The 22,704-nt window shown below is 40.5% G+C and overlaps 1 protein-coding gene across 1 annotated transcript in view; it reads right to left on the bottom strand.

The window, feature by feature from the left end:
• Positions 1-4,861: 4,861 nt before the first annotated feature.
• itprid1 (ITPR interacting domain containing 1) overlaps positions 4,862-22,704 on the bottom strand; it is a 40,127-nt gene continuing 22,284 nt past the window's right edge. Inside the window, exons 3-12 of the mRNA XM_062992319.1 lie at positions 21,491-21,693; positions 19,517-19,992; positions 18,138-18,198; positions 16,851-16,984; positions 13,665-14,885; positions 8,743-8,870; positions 6,591-6,702; positions 5,274-5,525; positions 5,128-5,184; positions 4,862-5,005 (exon numbers count right to left, since the gene is read on the bottom strand). Of these exons, the coding sequence (XP_062848389.1) occupies positions 5,161-5,184; positions 5,274-5,525; positions 6,591-6,702; positions 8,743-8,870; positions 13,665-14,885; positions 16,851-16,984; positions 18,138-18,198; positions 19,517-19,992; positions 21,491-21,693 (2,611 nt within the window). The 3' untranslated portion in view covers positions 4,862-5,005; positions 5,128-5,160. The remainder of the gene's footprint in view (positions 5,006-5,127; positions 5,185-5,273; positions 5,526-6,590; positions 6,703-8,742; positions 8,871-13,664; positions 14,886-16,850; positions 16,985-18,137; positions 18,199-19,516; positions 19,993-21,490; positions 21,694-22,704) is intronic.

Genomic DNA, 22,704 nt, shown 5'->3' with positions numbered 1-22,704 from the left:
AAAAACTCCAGCAGCACTGCTGTGTCTGATCCACTCATACCAGCCCAACACACACTAAACACACAGAGAAACAGATGGACTACAGTCAGTAATTGTAGAACTACAAAGTACTTCTATATGGTAAGTGGAGCTGATAAAATAGACAGTAAGTGTAGAAACAAGGAGGTGGTTTTAATGTTATGGCTGATCGTGTAGTGTATGATCAATGCACTTATACTTTAATTGTACAAAAATAATACAAAAGCTCAACTTAAGTGTAATAAATCATACTAAACTAGATTATTTTAAGTACAGTGTATCACAAAAGTGAGTACACCCCTCACATTTCTGCAAATATTTTATTATATCTTTTCATGGGACAACACTATAGAAATAAAACTTGGATATAACTTAGAGTAGTCAGTGTACAACTTGTATAGCAGTGTAGATTTACTGTCTTCTGAAAATAACTCAACACACAGCCATTAATGTCTAAATGGCTGGCAACATAAGTGAGTACACCCCACAGTGAACATGTCCAAATTTTGCCCAAAGTGTCAATATTTTGTGTGACCACCATTATTATCCAGCACTGCCTTAACCCTCCTGGGCATGGAATTCACCAGAGCTGCACAGGTTGCTACTGGAATCCTCTTCCACTCCTCCATGATGACATCACGGAGCTGGTGGATGTTAGACACCTTGAACTCCTCCACCTTCCACTTGAGGATGTGCCACAGGTGCTCAATTGGGTTTAGTCCATCACCTTTACCTTCAGCTTCCTCAGCAAGGCAGTTGTCATCTTGGAGGTTGTGTTTGGGGTCGTTATCCTGTTGGAAAACTGCCATGAGGCCAAGTTTTCGAAGGGAGGGGATCATGCTCTGTTTCAGAATGTCACAGTACATGTTGGAATTCATGTTTCCCTCAATGAACTGCAGCTCCCCAGTGCCAGCAACACTCATGCAGCCCAAGACCATGATGCTACCACCACCATTGACTGTAGGCAAGATACAGTTGTCTTGGTCAAGGACGGATTAAGGATAGTCTGGGCCCCTGGGCAAAAGCATGGCTAGGGCCCAAAAGCATGGCTAGGGGCCCCAAAAGCATGGCTAGGGCCCCCAAGAGGCCCTGGGGTCAAAGTCCCTAATAGTCAGAGGATCCTTAAAATGGAAATAAAATATATATTGTATCATAAATGTTGATAGGCATCGCAAAATGTTTTGGGCCAGGGCCCCCTGACCTTAAGGGCCCCTGGGTGCTGGCCCCACTGGCCCGGTCAGTAATCCAGCCATGGTCTTGGTACTTCTCACCAGGGCGCCGCCACACATGCTGGACACCATCTGAGCCAAACAAGTTTATCTTGGTCTCGTCAGACCACAGGGCATTCCAGTAATCCATGTTCTTGGACTGCTTGTCTTCAGCAAACTGTTTGCGGGCTTTCTTGTGCGTCAGCTTCCTTCTGGGATGACGACCATGCAGACCGAGTTGATGCAGTGTGCGGCGTATGGTCTGAGCACTGACAGGCTGACCTCCCACGTCTTCAACCTCTGCAGCAATGCTGGCAGCACTCATGTGTCTATTTTTTAAAGCCAACCTCTGGATATGACACCGAACACGTGGACTCAACTTCTTTGGTCGACCCTGGCGAAGCCTGTTCCGAGTGGAACCTGTCCTGGAAAACCGCTGTATGACCTTGGCCACCATGCTGTAGCTCAGTTTCAGGGTGTTAGCAATCTTCTTATAGCCCAGGCCATCTTTGTGGAGAGCAACAATTCTATTTCTCACATCCTCAGAGAGTTCTTTGCCATGAGGTGCCATGTTGAATATCCAGTGGCCAGTATGAGAGAATTGTACCCAAAACACCAAATTTAACAGCCCTGCTCCCCATTTACACCTGGGACCTTGACGCATGACACCAGGGAGGGACAACGACACATTTGGGCACAATTTGGACATGTTCACTGTGGGGTGTACTCACTTATGTTGCCAGCTATTTAGACATTAATGGCTGTGTGTTGAGTTATTTTCAGAAGACAGTAAATCTACACTGCTATACAAGCTGTACACTGACTACTCTAAGTTATATCCAAGTTTCATGTCTATAGTGTTGTCCCATGAAAAGATATAATGAAATATTTGCAGAAATGTGAGGGGTGTACTCACTTTTGTGATACACTGTATATTTAAATCAACTTAAGTATAATACAGCATATGTATTTACACTTAAAGTAAAATGAAAGCACATTTACTCAGTATTCCAAGTGTACTTGGAGTATATTAAAATATTTTAAGCATAGACTTACTAGAAATAGATTTACTTTAGAGTAAAAATAGACTTCCACTTCATGTCTTTCTAGACTCGATTCTTCTTCAACCATGCACTGATCTCTGTTTTTCAGCGTTTTTTGATTGCAGCGAGTCATGATTGCATTAGTTTTGAAGTGGTTATGACCCGAGCAGATACGAGATTCGAACGCACAAGTTTAACGTGTCAGTTCTTATGAGTTAGCCTGTTTTACCACCTGAGCTCAGTATTATATATATATATATATATATACTGTATATATATATATATATTTTTTTTTTTTTTTTTTTTTTTTTTTTTTTACTTATGCCTTTTCTCCCATTTTCTCCCAATTTAGCATAGTCAGTTTGTCTTCTGCTGCTGGGGGATCCCTGATTGCAGTAGAGGTGGGTATATTGCTGCTCACGTCTCCTCTGACCCGTGCACAGCCCTTAGCGGAACCCCTTTTCACCAATGCAATACACTCTATCTGCCAATCAGGGTCCTTACACAATGTTTGAAGATCCCAGCCACATAGTCTGGTCATCCCGCCCTAGCAAAAAAAGTGTCTGCTGCAGGCACTGCCAATTATGCCCGCTAGATGGCGCCCAGTCGACCGGTGGCAATGCCGAGTTTCGAACCGAGAAGTTTAGAATCTCGGTGCTGGTGTGCTAGCGGGATATCCCACTGGGCCACCTGGGTGCCATATTTTGAGCATTTTTTTTTTCACTAGGGTAATAGGAGCTGTAGTAGTGTTAATAGTTAAGTAGAATTAATTGTAGTAGTTTGTTTATTAGGGTTTTTAATGTTATGTTTTACACTTTGGTTACATTCATGACAGGAGCGGTAGTTACTCATTACACAAGATTCATCATTTCACAAGGTTATATCAAACACAGTCATGAACAATTTAGTGTCTCCAATTCACTTCACTTGCATGTCTTTGGACTGTGGGAGGAAACCGGAGCACCCGGAGGAAACCCACGCAGACACGAGGAGAACATGCAAACTCCACAAAGAAAGGACCCAAACCGCCCCAACCTGGGGATCGAACCCAGGACCTTCTTGCTGTGAGGTGACAGTGCTACCCACTTAGCCACCCTGCCACCCTGCCACCCTAATAGTAGTAGCATTAGTGGTAATAGTAGTAGTATAGTAAAAAAAAAACATTTATGAGATATTTAGAAGAATGAAAATTGGCATGGAAAAAACCCTAAAAATTACAAATACAGTGGACCCTTAAGTTATGAACGGTTTACCATACGAACATTTCGGGTTACGAATATCTTTTTCAACTTAATGTACAAACAAATTTTGGATTACGAACAGAAATTTGCGAAACACGTGACGTCACGAACAAATTCACTCCAACTTTCTCTCTCTCTCTCTCTCTCTCTCTCTCTCTCTCTCTCTCTATATATATATATATATATATATATATATATACGTATATATATACGTATATACTGTATATATATATATATATATACAGTGAGCGAACATTCGGACAGCGGATGGTGTTTTTCCGGTGTTTTCTTTATATTTTGTAAAATTCAATATTAAAATGTCCCCAAATAAGGTGCAGAGGAAGCGTAGTGGTGAGAAAATGAACAAATCTATCACTATTTGTTGTGTTGTATAATTACTCCTGCCAGTAGCTGTCACTGTGTATCAGACAGAGAGGACAGTGAGTGAGTGAGAAGAAGAAAATCGGAGTAAAGTATTCTTTCTTTCATGCAATTACACCTACAAAATACAACACCTATTGAAATAAAGAAGGAAATAATAGAGAAATATGAGAATTATTGTTGTTTCTGGTAGATACATTTTATAAAAAAAGACGGAAATTTATTATGGTGTATAGTAAAGCACACGTACTGTACTGTGTATTGTTTACATTTTACATGTTCTTTCTATTGTTGTTTATTATTGTTTATTACAGTCATGTCTATTATATAATTTAAGATTTAAGGGAAAATATACTTGTATTTATAACAAAAAAGACAATTTAAGACATTAGAAAGGTTAGGTAAGGGGGGGTTTGGGAGGTCTGGCACGGATTAATTCTATTTACATTATTTCTTATGGGAAAAATAGGTTTAACTAACAAACAGTTTGACTTAAGAACAGCCCTTCAGAACCAATTAAATTTGTAAGTCAAGGGTCCACTGTATAGATATTTAGTGTTTAAACTGAGTAAAATTTAGATTTTTTTTCAATTAGAAATGGAAACAATGCTCCTACTGGAACTTTTGTTCAAAAATAATCAGGTCCGAATGTTTGGTTGAAAGAGAATCATGAGCTAGAGATTCATTTCCATAAGTGATTAAAGGTGACTATGGTTACTGCTTATTTTACTACAGCAAACACTCAGTGACAGTAGAAAAGCCTAGAAAATCCTGTTTACTACATCTAGGAGAAACATTTTAGAGTAAGCCTTTGCCTCAGGAAAAAAAAATGTACGTTATTTTTTATTAGCGATACAACGTTTGAGTTTGATCAGTCTTATTTGTGTTAAATGAGACCACACAGATACCAGACAGAAACATGCATGTGATTCATTGTGAATTGTTAGATTCACAGTTTTTTATTGGTCTTAAATTTAATATTTACAAAATTCACATCATTAAACTACAAAAATAAATCAGTTTATAAAAAATATTTGATTATAAAAAATTGTTGACTGTAATACATTGAAATACTTTATCAGGACGTAACGGTCATCTTCCCGAAGCTGAAGAACTGAAAGAAAAAGAAACAAGCCATATTATTCTTCTGGTTGACACTGTATCAAAAATAGTATTTAATTATAAACAAATGTTCATAATTGATTATAAATGCTTATAAATGTTCATCACACTAACCTTTATATTGTGTCCAGTGAGCCATTACATCCTTTAACTGAGGGATCTGTCCTTAAACTAGAAAGAAATGAAGCAATATTAACATTAAAACATTATTCAAGGAGGTCTTTAAAGCTGAGGATTTAAATAGATAAAAAAACACTCACGCTTTTAATATGTCCTACGAAATTTAGCTTGTCAGCTTTGCTGTCAGGGTTCCAGTCTCTGTTGTAAATAAACTGTGAGTCATTGCTGAGCTGTGGAAAGACTCGTGACTCAGGAGTTTCCATCACAGGAAGCAGGTTGCACTGAATGCCGATGCTTTTTTTGGAGGTGTGGTCAGGGTGGTTTGCGGAATGACGATTAAACCGCAGCTCGGTGCACAGGTAAGACTGCTCATCCAAAAGTCTGTTCATTTTCTACAAAACAGCGTATAAACAAACACAATTACTCAGTTTTACATATATGAAGCAATAGCCAGTGGCTTTAGAAACCAAAAAAACAATTACTAGTTCAGACTACACCGATCAGCCATAACATTAAAACCACCTCCTTGTTTCTACACTCACTGTCCATTTCATCAGCTCCACTTACCATATAGAAGCACTTTGTAGTTCTACAATTACTGACTGTAGTCCATCTGTTTCTCTACATACCTTTTTAACCTGCTTTCACCCTGTTCTTCAATGGTCAGGACCCCCACAGGACCACCACAGAGCAGGTATTATTTAGGTGGTGGATGATTCTCAGCACTGCAGTGACAGTGACATGGTGGTGGTGTGTTAGTGTGTGTTGTGCTGGTATGAGTGGATCAGACACAGCAGTGCTGTTGGAGTTTTAAAATACCATGTCTACTCACTGTCCACTCTATTAGACACTCCTACCTAGTTGGTCCACCTTGTATATGTAAAGTCAGAGACGATCGCTCATCTATTGCTGCTATTTAAGTTGGTACCTTCATCAGTGGTCACAGGGCGCTGTTGGCTGGATATATTTTTAGTTGGTGGACTATTCCAGCAGTGCCGCTGTGTCTGATCCACTCATACCAGCACAACACACACTAACACACCACCACCATGTCAGTGTCACTGCAGTGCTGAGAATGATCCACCACCTGAATAATACCTACTCTGTAGTGGTCCTGTGGGGGTCCTGACCACTGAAGAACAGCATGAAAGCAGGTTAAAAAAGTATGTAGAGAAACAGATGGACTACAGTCAGTAATTGTAGAACTACAAAGTGCTTCTATATGGTAAGTGGAGCTGATGAGTGTAAATGGACAGTGAGTGTAGAAACAAGGAGGTGGTCATAATGTTACACCTCATCGGTGTATAATAATAATAATAATAATAATAATAATAATAATACAATTCCTTGGGTATTTAGGCTCATGCAAAGTAATACATTGCCCTTTTCTAATCCACAGTAATGAATCAATTATCTGTTGATAAAACTAAACAGAACAAATGCAAGAAGGTGGTTACCATTTTTAAATTGTCATCATAGGCCTGAAGCAGATCATTAAGCTGTTGTTCTAGTAGATCAGCTTCTTTTTTGACAGCCGTTCTCAGCTCCAGAATGTCCTGCACATCCGTCCTGAAATGAACAACACTGTTTTCAACACCTGAGGATTAGAACTACTTCTTATTATGATTAAAGTGCCAAAATGTTCTAATAGATCTTGCAAAATTGCTGATCTACTGAAGCACTATAGCCCACCCTGAGCAATTTGTTTAAAAAGGCATGTTTACAGTTAATCCCCAGGATAAAATGCTGCTTTACAAAATGTATGTTTATATAAATCATCTATACATTTTAGAATAATGATGAAATGCTTTAATAGTTTCCTTTTTATTGAATATTGACTATACATTTAGGTGTATTCATTGGCTATATGCTGTCTATGAGCTGGGTGGCACGGTGGCTCGGTGGTAGCACTGTCGCCTTAGAGCAAGAAGGTCCTGTGTTCGATCCCCAGGCGGGGCGGTCCGGGTCCTTTCTGTGCGGAGTTTGCGTGTTATCCCCGTGTCTGCGTGGGTTTCCTCCCACAGTCCAAAGACATGCAGTCAGGTTAATTGGAGACACTGAATTGCCCTATAGGTGAATGGGTGTGTGTATGTGTATGTGTGTGTGTGTGTACGTGTGTCTGCCCTGCGGTGCCCTGTCCAGGGTGTTACTGTGTGCCTTGCACCCATTGAAATGCTGGGATAGGCTCCAGCCCCCCCCCCCCCCCCCCCCAACAACCATAATTGAATAAGAGGTTAAGAAAGTGAGTGAGTGCAAATGTGCTCAATCCAAAACCATCGTCATAAATATAAAGTTAACCCCTGCCCTTTGTAGCCTCAACAGCCTTGACTCTACTGGGAAGGCTTTTCACAAGATTTTAAAGCATGTCTATGGGTATTTGTGTCAAGTCAAAAGAGGCACTGATGTTCCAATTCATTCAAGTTTTCCAGTGGGGTTGAGGTCCAGGTTCTATGCAAGCCAGTGGAGTTCCTCTACACCAACCTTGTTAAACCATGAAGATATGGACCTTGCTTTTGTGGAACAAATAAAGGCCATAACATTAAAACCACCTCCTTGTTTCTACACTCACTGTCCATTTTATCAGGTCCACTTACCATATAGAAGCACTTTGTAGTTCTACAATTACTGACTGTAGTCCATCTGTTTCTCTATGTACTTTGTTAGCCCCCTTTCATGCTGTTCTTCAATGGTCAGGACCCCCACAAAGTAGGTATTATTTGGGTGGTAGGTCATTCTCAGCACTGCAGTGACACTGACATGGTGGTGGTGTGTTAGTGTGTGCTGTGCTGGTATGAGTGGATCAGACACAGCAGCGCTGCTGGAGTTTTTAAACACCTCACTGTCACTGCTGGACTGAGAATAGTCCACCAACCAAAAATATATCCAGCCAACAGCAGCAATAGATGAGGGATCGTCTCTGACTTTACATCTACAAGGTGGACCAACTAGGTAGGTCTAATAGAGTGGACAGTGAGTGGACACGGTATTTAAAAACTCCAGCAGCACTGCTGTGTCTGATCCACTCATACCAGCACAACACACACTAACACACCACCACCATGTCAGTGTCACTGCAGTGCTGAGAATGATCCACCACCTGAATAATACCTGCTCTGTGGTGGTCCTGTGGGGGTCCTGACCATTAAAGAACAGCATGAAAGCAGGCTAAAAAAGTATGTAGAGAAACAGATGGTCAGTAATTGCAGAACTACAAAGTGCTTCTATACGGCAAGTAGAGCTGATAAAATGGACAGTGAGTGTAGAAACAAGGAGGTGGTTTTAATGTCATGGCTGATCGGTGTATACACTTTTCAGCAATGAGTGTGGTATAACACCTGGACACTATATTTAGTAGGGGTGTCCACATGTGGTCAGTAAACATACAGTATAGATTATTTAAATACTTCATTGAGATTTTAGGTTTAAGTGATATTATTATTATTACTTTTGTTATTATTATTATTATTATTTTATTGTGAACATTGTATTTATTGCCATTTTTATAAAAGCAAAACTAGCACACAACATAAATGGTTAAAAGATCCTTTGTATTGCCAAAAACCTTTGGGATGTAAAAAATATAACATACGGACGGTTTACTGTACTGACCTTTGTTCATCTGATAAAGCACCGCTCACAGACGTATGCTCTTCCTGCAGCCTATCCTCGATTTCTGAAAGCATCTTCCGGAACTTCCACATGCATCTCATCATGCCCACCAGTTCTTCCATAGAATACTGAGAAGAAAAAGAGACAAAAACAGGACGGCGCGTCATTCACTTAAAGCTTAGTCTGTGTACACGAGTGCAAGCGAGTGCTGAGGGGAGCGCAGAAGTGGTCAGCAACGTCCTTTCCCTTACATCACACATGCAAATAGGCTATTCAAATGAAAATCAGCTCCATTTATGAAACTAGCTCTTAAACCTTTTAATCAGCATACTCTTTAGAAAAAAAACAGTGAACACAATGCTTGTTTTTAATGCTTTATTTTTATTGCTGAAGAAAATCATTTGCATAGCAGAGACTTATACTTGTCCTTTAAGACAAGTACCACTACTACCTAGCCTTCTTATGACCATAGTTTCCTTTTAGAAGCTGTTTTGTGTTTGTTTTGTGTAGATGGTGAAGTTTTATGTATTGTTGTTCCACTAGTGTGCTCACTTTTGATCTGCCTGATTGTGGATTGAATAGATTTAACTCTTTTTAGAGGGCCATGCACTGAACCCTGTAGCCATGAGTTCCTTAGAAGGACGTTTTGACTTGACATAGTTGCTTAACTGGGCGGCACGGTGGCTGAGTGGGTAGCACTTTTGCGTCACAGCAAGAAGGTGCTGGGTTCGATCCCCAGGTGGGGCGGTCTCCCCGTGTCCGCGTGGGTTTCCTCCGGGTGCTCCGGTTTCCTCCCACAGTCCAAAGACATGCAAGTGAGGTGAACTGGAGATACAAAATTGTCCGTGACTGTGTTCGATGTAACCTTGTGAACTGATGAATCTTGTGTAATGAGTAACTACCGTTTCTGTCATGAATGTAACCAAAGTGTAAAACGTGACGTTAAAATCCTAATAAACAAACAAACAGTTGCTTAATTCTAATGCCATATGTCCCTCTAACATAATTCTACTTAAAAAGAAACATTCTGCTGAAAACCTGATGTTAGTAATAAGAAAACAGTGGAACATACACACACACTGTTAGAACACACTGTGAATGTACAGTTATAAAACAGATAGTTCCGGTCCTAAAATCTGATTGGCTGAGCCGCGTTCGAAGCCGTTGTAAAATCCCCGATAAACTCACACCTATGACAACCTCACATCATTCCATATTAATACGCCACTGAATAGAAAAAGTTAATGTTATTTTCGCCCTCATGTTGCCTAGCAACACTGTTAATCGAACTACCTGGCGTCGCGGAAGAATGCTTTATTGTAAGTTTATACACAATAAATACATTTATGAATTAAACATTGTTGTATTTATTGTATTTTATGTTGACCGCCGTTTTATAAAAGCAGTAAGCCAAAAACATCATTCCCGTGCTAAAATCACAGTAACGCACGGTCTCTCGTGGCTTATTGCTTTAATACGCCACTGAAAAGAAAGAGTACAAACTTGGTTGAGCACTATTTTAAGTCATGTACTATACATGGAAATGTCCAGATTAATATAAACAGTAATCCTAGTCATTAAGTGGGTGTTTCGTCCAAGAAATAGTGTAATAGTGTTTGTGGAGGAATGTTTATTGCGAATGTTATGTTTGCCCTCATGTTGCCTAGCAACACTGTTAACGGACCACCTGATTTTGCTGAAGAATGCTTTTTGTAAGTGTTTTTGTAAATAAAAACATTTAAAAATTGAACATTGTTATATGTATTATATTTTATGTTGACCGCCGTTTTATAAAAGCAGTAAGCCACTCGAGACCGTGCGTTACTGTTATGATTTTAGCACGGGGAAAGACGTTTTAGGCCAAAGCATCCTTCCCCGTGATAAAATCGCAGTAACGCACGGTCTCTCGTGGCTTATTGCTTTTTTAGGTATGTGTTCAGTGTGTGTTAATCCATCTCAAGTCTTTTATGTCGGTTTTATATTTTTGGTTTTAAGGTATTTTCTCATCAGCTGTAATAGTTTATTTTATTTATTTATTAGGATATTACGATTATGTTTTCTCACTTTTTGTTACATTAATGACAGAACAGGTAGTTACAGGTTACACATGATTCATCAGTTCAATTATAAATACTGCCATGACAAATTTTGCATTTACATTTTCTGCATCTAGCAGACGCTTTTATCCAAAGTAAATATGCAATTGAGGGTTAAGGGCCTTGCTCAAGGGCCCAACAGTGGCAACCTTATCTTCAATTCACCTAACATGTCTTTGTACTGTGGGAGGAAACCGGAGCTCCTGGAGAAAACCCACATAGACAGACACTGGGAGAACATGCAATCATGTAAACTAATCCTTGGATTTATATGACAATTACTAATAATCTGGCATAATTATGCCATAATAAGTGAAAAAAACTAATATAAATATTACTATAATATCTATCTATTTCCTCAGCTGCTCCCGTTAGGGGTCGCCGGCGGATCGTGATACGCATTATTGATTTGGCACAGTTTTTACACCAGATGCCCTTCCTGACACAACCCTCCCTATTTATCCGGGCTTGGGACCGGCACTACAATGCTCTGGTTTATGCACCCTAGTGGCTGGTACCTATAGGACAATTCAGTGTCTCCAATTAGCCTGGCTGCATGTTTCTGGACTGTGGGAGGAAACCGGAGCACCCGGAGGAAACCCACGCAGACACGGGGAGAACATGCAAACTCTGCACAGAAAGGACCCGGACCGCCCCACCTGGGGATCGAACCCAGACAGTGCTACCCACTTAGCCACCATGCCGCCCATAAATATTACTACAATATATTAATATAAAATAAATAAAAGGCTGTGATCTGCAAATGGTTAAAAAGTGCATCTGAGTGAATTCTAAAAGTAAATGGTTAAAATGCTCAGTGTTTTCACTCTTAATCAGAACAGTAGGAGGTTCTTTAGGTTGCCATGAACAGAGCAGTAAACCTGCAGGAGTAATGGGTGAAAGTGCACCTTTTGTAAGACACGCTAAACATGTAAAGTAACAAAAAGGTAAAGGTGACATCATTTAGTAAAACCACGAGCTAAAAAAAGTTTATAAATTTTTTACTATAAAGAAACTTTAAAATATAGGGCCAGTGATAGCTCAGTGGTTAAGGTACTGGACTAGTAAACACAAGGTTGCCGGTTCAAGCCCCGCCACCACCAAGTTTCCACTGTTGGGTCCCTGAGCAAGGCCCTTAACCCTCAATTGCTCATCATGTTCTGCTCATTGTGTAAGTCGCTTTGGATAAAAGCATCTGCTAAATGCTGAAAATGTAAATGTAAATGTAAAAAATATATAAATAACAATTACTGACGGAGCCGTTTTGGTGCATACAGTCGCTTTTTATGTGAGTCATAAGTCATTTTATGTGTAATATGTTTATGGCACAAAGCTTGGTCATTTAATTTTTGCTGTTATTTAATATTAAAAAGATATTTCATAAAAGTTTAGAGTTTAAATTTAGTGCATGGCTGGATTACTGACTGGGCCAGTGGGGCCAGCGCCCAGGGGCCCTTGAGGTCAGGGGGCCCCGGGGGGGCCCTGGCCCAAAACATTTTGCGATGCCTATCAACATTTATGATACAATATATTTTTATTTCCGAGGGCCCTCCATTTTAAGGATCCTCTGACTATTAGGGACTTTGACCCCAGGGCCTCTTGGGGGCCCTAGCCATGCTTTTGGGGCCCCTAGCCATGCTTTTGGGCCCTAGCCATGCTTTTGGGGGCCCTAGCCATGCTTTTGGGCCCTAGCCATGCTTTTGGGCCCCTTATGAAAATGGATGAGGCGTTGTGGCACTGCTCTGACTTCGACTTCTGGCTATTAGGGGTCCTAGGAAAGAGGGGGGCATATTTTTAGAGGGTCCTGGTTATGAGAGCCCCAGGGGCCCAGACTATCCTTAATCCGTCCTTGATTTAGTGCCTTTATGCCTTTGAACAAAAATACACAAAATTATAGGATCTAATAGGTATTTGACTTAGTAAAGCGGGGCCCACTATAAAACATGTTCTTTATGTAATAACAGCTTATCCTGACAGACAAACAGACAGAAGAACAGATAGGCAGACAGACAGATAGATAGATTTAACAATGTGGTATGTAGCGGGTATTGTGCTACAGAGCAAGGTCTTGGGGACTTGGGTGTTTGTTTGTTTATTAGGATTTTAATGTCATGTTTTACACTTTGGTTACATTCATGACAGGAACGGTAGTTACTCATTATACAAGATTCATCAGTTCACAAGTTTATATCGAACACAGTCATGGACAATTTAGTGTCTCCATTTCACCTCACTTGCATGTCTTTGGACTGTGGTAGGAAACCGGAGCACCCGGAGTAAACCCACGCAAACACGGGGAGAACCCACTTAGCCACCGTGCCGGGACTTGGGTGTAACAGGAAATAAATAAGACAAATAGTGCATATTTTCATTTTGCAAAAGACCATCCACATGTTATCTGAATAATTTTGCAGGTTAAAAGAATATAGGAACATTTTGGCAGAAATGCTCAAATCCTTGAAAAAAAAAAACTCATGCACTCTGTAAAACATGGTGGAGGAAGCATCAGGGGGATAGCTGTTTTGCTATCTCTAATACCAAAAGCTTGAAGTTACATAAATAATGACTTTAAAATGATATCAAATTGTATCATTAGGTTTTACATTAGAATGTCAGCTAGTAATCAGTCACCTGAGGGTTAGTAAATGTTAAATGATGCCATAAACCAGTAACTCAAAACACATGTATGAAGGATATTTGTATTTTTAAACGGCAGTCAAATGTCAGACCATTACCTAATTAATATGCTGAAACTGTTTATTCAGGAATTCCAAAAATACTGATAAACACCTACATAACCAATCTGTAAGCTGTGATGAGACTTACTGAGAAGCTGGACGCTGTACTCGATTGTCTCGACCCGAAGCTTTGTTGTTTGTGATGACAGGAGTCGCAACACCGAGCCCCTGACCGAGCTCCAGACCAGAGCGCCGACTCCCATCGCGTGTCCTCCTCATACGACCGGCCTGTTTCAAGTGATGTCAAGCGCTGCCCAAATCTTTGGACCCCACTGAAACTGTCCTGAGACCTGTAGTCAGATTTTGCAGGCATGACTGCTTTACGTGTAGGATCCAGACCGGTATCGAAATTGTTGTCCAGCTGTTCCATACGCAAGAACGAGTCTCTTCTGAGCTCACCGGGACTGACGGGGCTGTTTCCAAATGACGAGCTGTGGCTCATGCTTCCTCTCATAGAACTCTGGGAGTTGGAGCGCATCTGCACTGAAACCGAACGTCCTGAATAATAAGTCACTGTGGCTTCTGTATACGGAGATGCTTTGTTTTCTCGACGTTCTGCTTCTGGGCTGGTGGACTCCATCTGAGTATTATTTCCCAGAACCACATTATAAGGTGGATTCGGTGTGTCCTTTAATGTTCTAGTTTCTCCCATATAACCACGGAGACCTGGTAAGTCCTTCTCTAGGGTGGTACTTCCTCCTGCAGTGTCAGATAGACCTGGCAAATCCTTCTGTAATATGGTACTTGTTCTCAAATAGTCACGTAGACCTTGTGAGTTGTCCTGTAAAGTGGCATTTCCGACCACATAGCTACCACGTTGGCCTTGTGAGCCATTCTGTACTATGGTGCTTCCTCTGACATAGTCCCGAAGACCCTGTGAGGTACTTTCTCCACCTTGGCCTGGTAGACCTGGTAAGTTCTTTTGTAACATGGTACCTGCACCCACATAGTCATCAGAGTTTGATAGACCCGACACGCCCTTCTGTAACGTGGAATTTTCTCCCAAATACCCACGTAAACCTGGCAAATCCTTCTGTGCTGTGGTACTTGTTTTCACATATGATGTAGGAGGACCTGGCAGGTCCTTCTGTAATGTTCTGCTTTCTCTTACACTGTTCATGTACATGTCCTGTACATGATTCTTTGCCGTGTCTCCATGTCTCATTACCGGCGTGGTGTCCGCTGGCCTCTTTGTACCAGTGTCTGATGGTAAGATCTGCGGAGAATCCTGATAGGGGAGCTCGGAATCTTGTTGGTCAATACTTTTCTGCTGGCCGTCTGTACTGTCTCCAGACATAGCACTCAGAACCTGCAGCACACACAGACCTTTTTTTTAAAATCCCTGCACATGTATTGTGTATGATGTATGTACAATTACAACTAAGGATGTAACGATGCACCACCACCACAAGACAGTTAAAAATAGGTGCACCTGTGCCACAATTCGAATCGGTTATTCATTTAAGATGAATCGATATTCACTTTAAACAGCAGAGGGCACTGGCGCTATTCACCTTGCCTGGTTGACGTCACTACAGGGTTGCCAGGTTCTGAATTTTCCAGCCAAATTTATTGATGTGAGGATACTTTTTTTATTTGTATTATTCGTTCATTATTCATTTATTAATATAATGTGGGATTTGTTTTAAAATTTCATTTCAGTTTTTTTTACACAATAAGCATTATTTGGTATAGTTTGTACCTACCTCAGAAATAAAAGGGCATTCATTATTTAGATAAATAAAAGATAAGCACAAATACAGTATTTCTTTTATTTTTAAGAGAAATAATAAAAGGAATCTTTGTCATAATTTGTTTTCAATTTCATTTTGTTTAAAAAAATCGGGAAAAAAATCATATTGTGAACCCAGTATCATGAATCGTATTGCATCGTGGGTAGAGTGTACATCCCTAATTACAACAGACAGTTTTGACTTTTTTTGAGACTAATTCTTCCAATGATCATTTTTATGATCAATTTCCACTTACTATCTACTAACCTAAAAATATTGATGGCTAACATGTGCTTCCTCTGAGGACTGCGACTTATGCAAAGTGACTTAACATGTCACGTAGTTCGGTGAAAGGAGGACTAACTGCCCCCCTTCCATAGACATGTATCATATCTCTCTGATCTTCATGGTTACACTCCTTGCCGTACACTCAGATCTTCTTCTACCCTCCAATTATCTACTCCTTTGGTCCGTCTGTCTACTATGGGGGCTAGAGCTTTTAGCTACTCTGCTCCACATCTCTGGAACTCTCTCTTTCCTGACATTGATTATTTCCCTAGTTTCAAAACATGCCTTAAAACATACTTCTTTAAACTTGCTTACCCTTAATGTGTGTAATTAATTATGTACTGATGTTTTGAATTGTAAGGTGTCCTTGAGTGTTTTGAAAGGCGCCCATAAATAAAATGTATTATTATTATTATATATACATATATGTGTGTACAGTACAATGAAATTCTTTCTTTGCATATCCCAGCTTGTTTGGAATCTGGGGTTAGAGCACAGGGTCAGCCATTGTACAGAGCCCCTGAAGCAAACATGGTAAAAGGCTTTTTCAAGGGCCCAACAGTGGCTTCATAGCAGACCCTGGATTTGAACTGACAATCTTTCAATTGATAGCCCAAAGCCCTACCGACTAAGCTACCACTGTCCCAGTGGTAATGCTATCCTTAGGGACTTTCCCATAAAGGGAAAATGATTTTTCAGGAATTCTGATTCAATAGGGGATCTTATAGAAATACATTTATTTGGAAAGTATGGAACTAAAAGCAGAGTCTTAACTTGTTGGGGCCCAGATTTCTGTGAGTCCCCAGTTTTACACTTACACCCAGTGGCTCTTGCACTCCAGATTATGGCTGTCTATAGCATCAATGATGAAAAGTTGGCAATTTTTTATGGTAAAGCAAATAAGTTTCTGTTTTGCCACTTGGGAACACATCAGGAAACACACTAATAATGTAAGTATAGGGGACATTTTGAGTTAAAGCAGCTAATAAATTTAATTAAAAACATTTTGTAAAATATTTTTTATAAAACATCTTCATAAATTATTGAAGATTAGTGTTACTATTGTTTTACATTTGTTTAACTCAACCATTTACAGATACTGTGTCTCATTTATGGATACCTTAAAATTTCTAATAGAGCACTGACATTTTAAGCAGGTTTAATCTTCATTATTACAGTTTGATATATCTCTAGCTATTAAGTTATTGACTGTACCTGTACTTTGAACACTTGTGGTTATTTATGAGTCTTACCTTCATGAGCTCTGGTCCAGGGGTGGGGATGGGAGGGACAAATGGCTCCTCCAGAAATCCACTACTGTCTGACTGGCAGCTGGTCGTCCTCACCAGACATGAGCTAACCCGTGAGAGGCATGCGCGATCGTGACCTGCATACAAACACACAACATAAGCTGCCTGCAGCTGATCACAGTTTCCATTGTTTAATGGAGCATAATGCCACCTCGTTCAAAACAACCTTACGACGCGAAGCCTAAATAAACACATACCATTAACGCTTCTGGACAGTAACAAAGCGGGCTTTACTTCACCTTGACTCAGATGAACAGTAGACACTTTGAACAAACCTTATCTATTGTCCACATGAGCATTCAAACACATCCGTGCAAGATTTGTGTGTTATCAACACAGTATCACTTTTAAACTTTATTCACAGATTGTAATAAAACTCTGTGCAAACTCTTGCTTTTGAAGAAGTAACACTCAAAGACACAGTGACAATTGCAAAAATACTTGGATATTTCATATATCAACTTATGTTGACTCAAAATGTTAAGACAAAAATAGGACCCCAAAATGTGCACTGCAATGCCTGTTTTATATCAACTACGCATGTGTTAAATGCAATAAATATGATCCGATGAAGAGTAAGTTTTACAAGGGTCAAGTTGTTACGGACAGACAACTTGCTTGAAGTGTCTTTAAAACATCAGGAAGTGCTCACAGGCAGCCATGGTAAGTACCCTCTGACAGAGGTTTGAGACAGGACCATGCAAGAACTGCCTACAGGTTGCTGGGTGGCCAAGACTCATTAATGCCAGAGAACTTGAAGATTATGGGGTCTGGTGTGGACCATAGTCCTTAGGGCTGAGTAAATGTCACAACACACAGTGCATCAAGCATTCATGGCGCGACTGCAGGCTGGTCAAAAAGTCCATGCTGTCTGTCCTGTCTACTTTCAAAACCACCTACAATGGGCATGCGAGTACTGGAACTGGAGAACACAGCAATGGAAAAAGGTTGCCTGGACAGTCAGGCAGATGTGCATTGTTCACCAGGATGCACTGTAGGACAGAATCTGTTGGACCTGCTGGTGATGCTGTAGTACCAGACACTACAGGACTTCTTCAGATTTCTTGTGGAGTCCATGTCTCGGCAGGTCAGACAACATATTAGGCAGGTGGTCCTTAGGATGTTTTGGCTCATCAGTGTGTATAGTCTAAGTATAGTCTAATTTACTCAAACAAACCAATTCATGATCTAAACTCATATAAGCCATACGGACATTTAAAGTGCACAAACCTGAATGATCAGGGTTGCCAGCATAACTTCCACCAATGCTGCCCTCATCAAAGCTTTGGATCTGGAAACAAAACAAACATGAAGAAAATCTGAGCATTATCCAGTTAAAGACTAAATACACTTATAGGAAACATGTACATATGTCATTACACTGAAGTCTCTAAATTACAATTTCTACCATTTTTTCCTTTCCTGTTGCTAAATTATAAAAAAAAAACAGGTACTTCTTTGCTATTGTGAGTTTAAATTTTTTTATTTTATTTATTTACTTATTTTAAATAAGCTTGGTCCGTAATTTTAGATTATTAAATTTGGTGGTATAGAAAGTTCTAAATATCACTTAGCTTGTCTAGTTTCATTTTGATTCCTTGTTATTGATTATGACTGACTATAACTGGTGCCTTCTCTATGCCCATTTAACCAGGGCCAGTTTGACTGCACCCATTAAATGTACATGGTCTGCCGGTCCTGGATTCTGTAAAGTAGCTTTGAGACAATGTCTATTTTCTATTTTTACAAAATGTTTATTGTTAAAACTGCATGAAACAGTCTTTGCTTGCAAAGATAAGAAAGAAAACCCAAATGGTCATCTTATACTGGGAGAAAAATTGTCTGGATTAAGGTAAGTAAGGTGTGTTCCAAAAACTACTAAAAATTAATCATATATATAGTGATTCTCTATACCAGTGGTCCCTAACCACCGGGCCATGTTGGTTCTCTTTTAATAACATCCATCTGTTCTTCTTGACGCATTTGACACGTACCTGTTTCAGTCACGTGATACCAAAAAATTAAGCCCACAAGCAAGCTAAAATACTACATTTACATTTTCAGCATTTAGCAGACGCTTTTATCCAAAGCGACTTACACAATGAGCAGAACACGATGAGCAATTGAGGGTTAAGGGTCTTGCTCAGGGACCCAACAGTGGCAACTTGGTGGTGGCGGGGCTTGAACCGGCAACCTTCTGTTTTCTAGTCCAGTACCTTAACCACTGAGCTATCACTGGCCATGTCTAGTTACTAAAAGGTGGGAGCGTCTCAAAGCTCAGGGTTCCCACTGATTTTCCATCCTTGGTGTATAGTACTTTTATGCACTTTGTGTTCTTTATTGCTCGTCGTATAATTTTATTTTAAATCCTGCCACCCCCAGTGAAATTATATCTTACATGAAACTGGTTCGTGGTGCAAAAAAGGTTGGGGACTGCTGGTCTATACAGTCAGGTGAGCAGCTGCCTTGTAAGAAGAAGCCTTCCTTAACTTAGTGTGTGCTGTGCATACTCATTTACATGTCATAAAAAGTGCGTGATAAAAAGAGCTACTGATAAAAAATTAAATAAATATAATAAATCAGCTAGTGATAAAAATAATAAAAAATACCTCTTCCAGCTCAAAAGACTCTGCTGGGACTCCTGGATTTCTTTGTGTGGTGGTGCCATTGGTCGTGCCATTCTTGGGCTCTTTGCCTCCCTTCAGGTTGTTGTCTTGAGGAACAGGCTTGTTCTTAGTGGTCTCAGCTGCTTCTGAGACTGGACCTTGCTCCTCAATCAGAGGACTAAGGCCGACACGCTTTGGTGGAATTCGTTTGTCGAGAGGAGACTCTCCAGGAGGCTCTGAGTCTAAAGACTGGTCTTCCAATAGAGGAGAGAGCGACGGCTGGTCTCGGGATTTGGCCCTTTGGCTAGAGGACTTTTTAAAGGCTTTTCGAAAAAGCATGCCAACCCGTCTCCTCCTCTCCCTGGTTTCTTCTGTGATTGGTTGTTCCACAGGTTTCTTTTCAGGTGTTGCAGTGCCTCCAACGAGAGAACTGAAGGCTGTAGAGACCTGCTGTAACACCTCTATCTGCCTAAAGCGAGCTAATGTGGAAAACAATCAATTATTATTATGTTTCAATAAATTAAATAAGAAGGTTTGTTGTATCAGACTTTACAGCAAATTAAAGAAGCAATTCAAACAGGTACCAGTTATCAGCCCTTCAGCACATTGTAATCATTCCAAAAATACACAGATTAAACATAACATTATGACCACCTCCTTGTTTCTACACTCATTGTCCATTTTATCAGCTCCACTTACCATATAGGAGCACAGTCAAATACTGACTGTAGTCCATCTGTTGGTCTTCATGCTTTTTTTAGACCCCCACAGGACAACGACAGAGCAGGTATTATTTAGGTGGTGGATCATTCTCAGCACTGCAGTGACACTGACATGGTGGTGGTGTGTTAGTGTGTGTTGTGCTGGTATGAGTGGATCAGACACAGCAGCGCTGCTGGAGTTTTTAAATACCATGTCCACTCCCCGTCCACTCTATTAGACACTCCTACCTAGTTGGTCCACCTTGTAGATGTAAAGTCAGAGACGATCGCTCATCTATTGCTGCTGTTTGAGTTGGTCATCTTCTAGACCTTCATCAGTGGTCTCAGGACGCTGCCCATGGGGCGCTGTTGGCTGGATATATTTTTGGTTGGTGGACTATTCTCAGTCCAGCAGTGGCAGTGAGGTGTTTAAAAACTCCAGCAGCGCTGCTGTGTCTCATCCACTCATACAAGCACAACACACAATAACACACCACCACCATGTCAGTGTCACTGCAGTGCTGAGAATGATCCACCACCTAAATAATACCTGCTCTGTGGTGGTCCTGTGGGGGTCCTGATCATTGAAGAACAGGGTGAAAGGGGGATAACAAAGCATGCAGACAAACAGATGGACCACAGTCAGTAATTGTAGAACCACAAAGTGGAGCTGATAAAATGGACAGTGAGTGTAGGAACAAGGCGGTGGTTTTAATGTTATGGCTGATCAGTGTAAGTGAAGACTTTAATTTCTTTTTTTCAGTTTGATAAAGTGTTTTTAAAAAACAGATATTAAGCTGCACCAAATGCATTATTTTGTTATTAAATCATTACTTAATTAATTATTGTGTTATTAATTAAGTAAACATAAATTGGAAAAAAACACTTCAAATTAAGGACATTGGTTGTAACATGGCAATAAAGCAGCTGAATTTAAATTGGAGTTCAAAGGCAGGGGCGGTTTAAAGAGGTTAAAACTTGTTAGAATTGTTTGTATTTTTTATGTCAGCTAAATCATTAGAAGAACAAAATGTAGTTCTTACGGCAACTAAAACTGGCTGCAAACGCAAAGATAGATAAAAGAGTTTGACGGCACCTAGATGTAATACAAATGTTCAGTAACACTTTGAACCATGCATACACATTAACACCACAGTCTCGTACATACAGTAGTTATTACCACTAGACTATACAACAGAACTATGCCATCCAGCCACTCACACTTACGCATGCTTGTCAGCCAACCAGATTTCTTACAAAGTCAAATGATGCTTACTTCTAACATCTGGATTCTCAATGTCTACCCGGCTCTGTTGAGCATCCAAAAAGACCTGGATGTTGATGCCACGAGCCTGTGAAGGCTGGTTAATGAAACGGGATGGGATCCTCACTGTGATGTCGGGTTCCTCCGCACCAAAGCCCAGGTCCAGCAGCAGTTCCTCTGGATCATCTTGCCACAGGTTCAGCACATCCATGATACTAAAAAGGCACAACATGATAGAGGTAGAGGTCAGAAATGTGCATATAATTGTAATGATCATGTATGTCAAGGCAGTCTTGGAATAACGCATAATGATTCCTGCATCTGGTCTTGTTCTACAGCTGATTAAAACGCACCTCACTGTCTAAAAACTTTCACAGATTTGAGTTTTTCCTCATATGTTTATTGCAGATTTTTTAAATATTAGAAAACATGCTGAGTCGAGAATGTAGAGTTGCAACCCCCCCCCCCCCCCCCCCAACACACACTTTAAAAGGTACTATGCTGATGTGTATACACCGATCAGCCATAACATTAAAACCACCTCCTTGTTTCTACACTCACTGTCCATTTTATCAGCTCCATTTACCATATAGAAGCACTTTGTAGTTCTACAATTACTGACTGTAGTTCCTCTGTTTCTCTGCATGCTTTGTTAGCCCCCTTTCATGCTGTTCTTCAATGGTCAGGACTCTCCCAGGACCACCACAGAGCAGGTATTATTTAGGTGGTGGATCATTCTCAGCACTGCAGTGACACTGACATGGTGGTGGTGTGTTAGTGTGTGTTGTGCTGGTATGAGTGGATCAGACATAGCAGCGCTGATGGAGTTTTTAAACACCTCACTGTCACTGCTGGACTGAGAATAGTCCACCAACCAAAAGAATATCCAGCCAACAGCGTCCCATGGGCAGCGTCCTCTGACCACTGATGAAGGTCTCAAAGATGACCAACTCAAACAGCAGCAATAGATGAGCGATCGTCTCTGACTTTACATCTACCAGGTGGACCAACTAGGTAGGAGTGTCTAATAGAGTGGACAGTGAGTGGACACAGTATTTAAAAACTCCAGCAGCACTGCTGTGTCTGATCTACTCATACCAGCACAACACACACTAACACACCACCACGTCATCCATTATCTGGCTGTTTGTACATTTTTGACACAGTAGATTATGCCAAATTCTCGAAAAAAAGCACAATGTACTAAAACACTTCCCCCAACTCTA

The sequence above is a fragment of the Trichomycterus rosablanca genome, chromosome 3 (assembly GCF_030014385.1).
Source record: "Trichomycterus rosablanca isolate fTriRos1 chromosome 3, fTriRos1.hap1, whole genome shotgun sequence".
In the NCBI taxonomy this organism is placed as follows: Eukaryota; Metazoa; Chordata; class Actinopteri; order Siluriformes; family Trichomycteridae; genus Trichomycterus; species Trichomycterus rosablanca.
The sequence above is the reverse complement of the archived record's forward strand: the minus strand, read 5'-3'. Positions and strand labels throughout refer to the sequence as shown.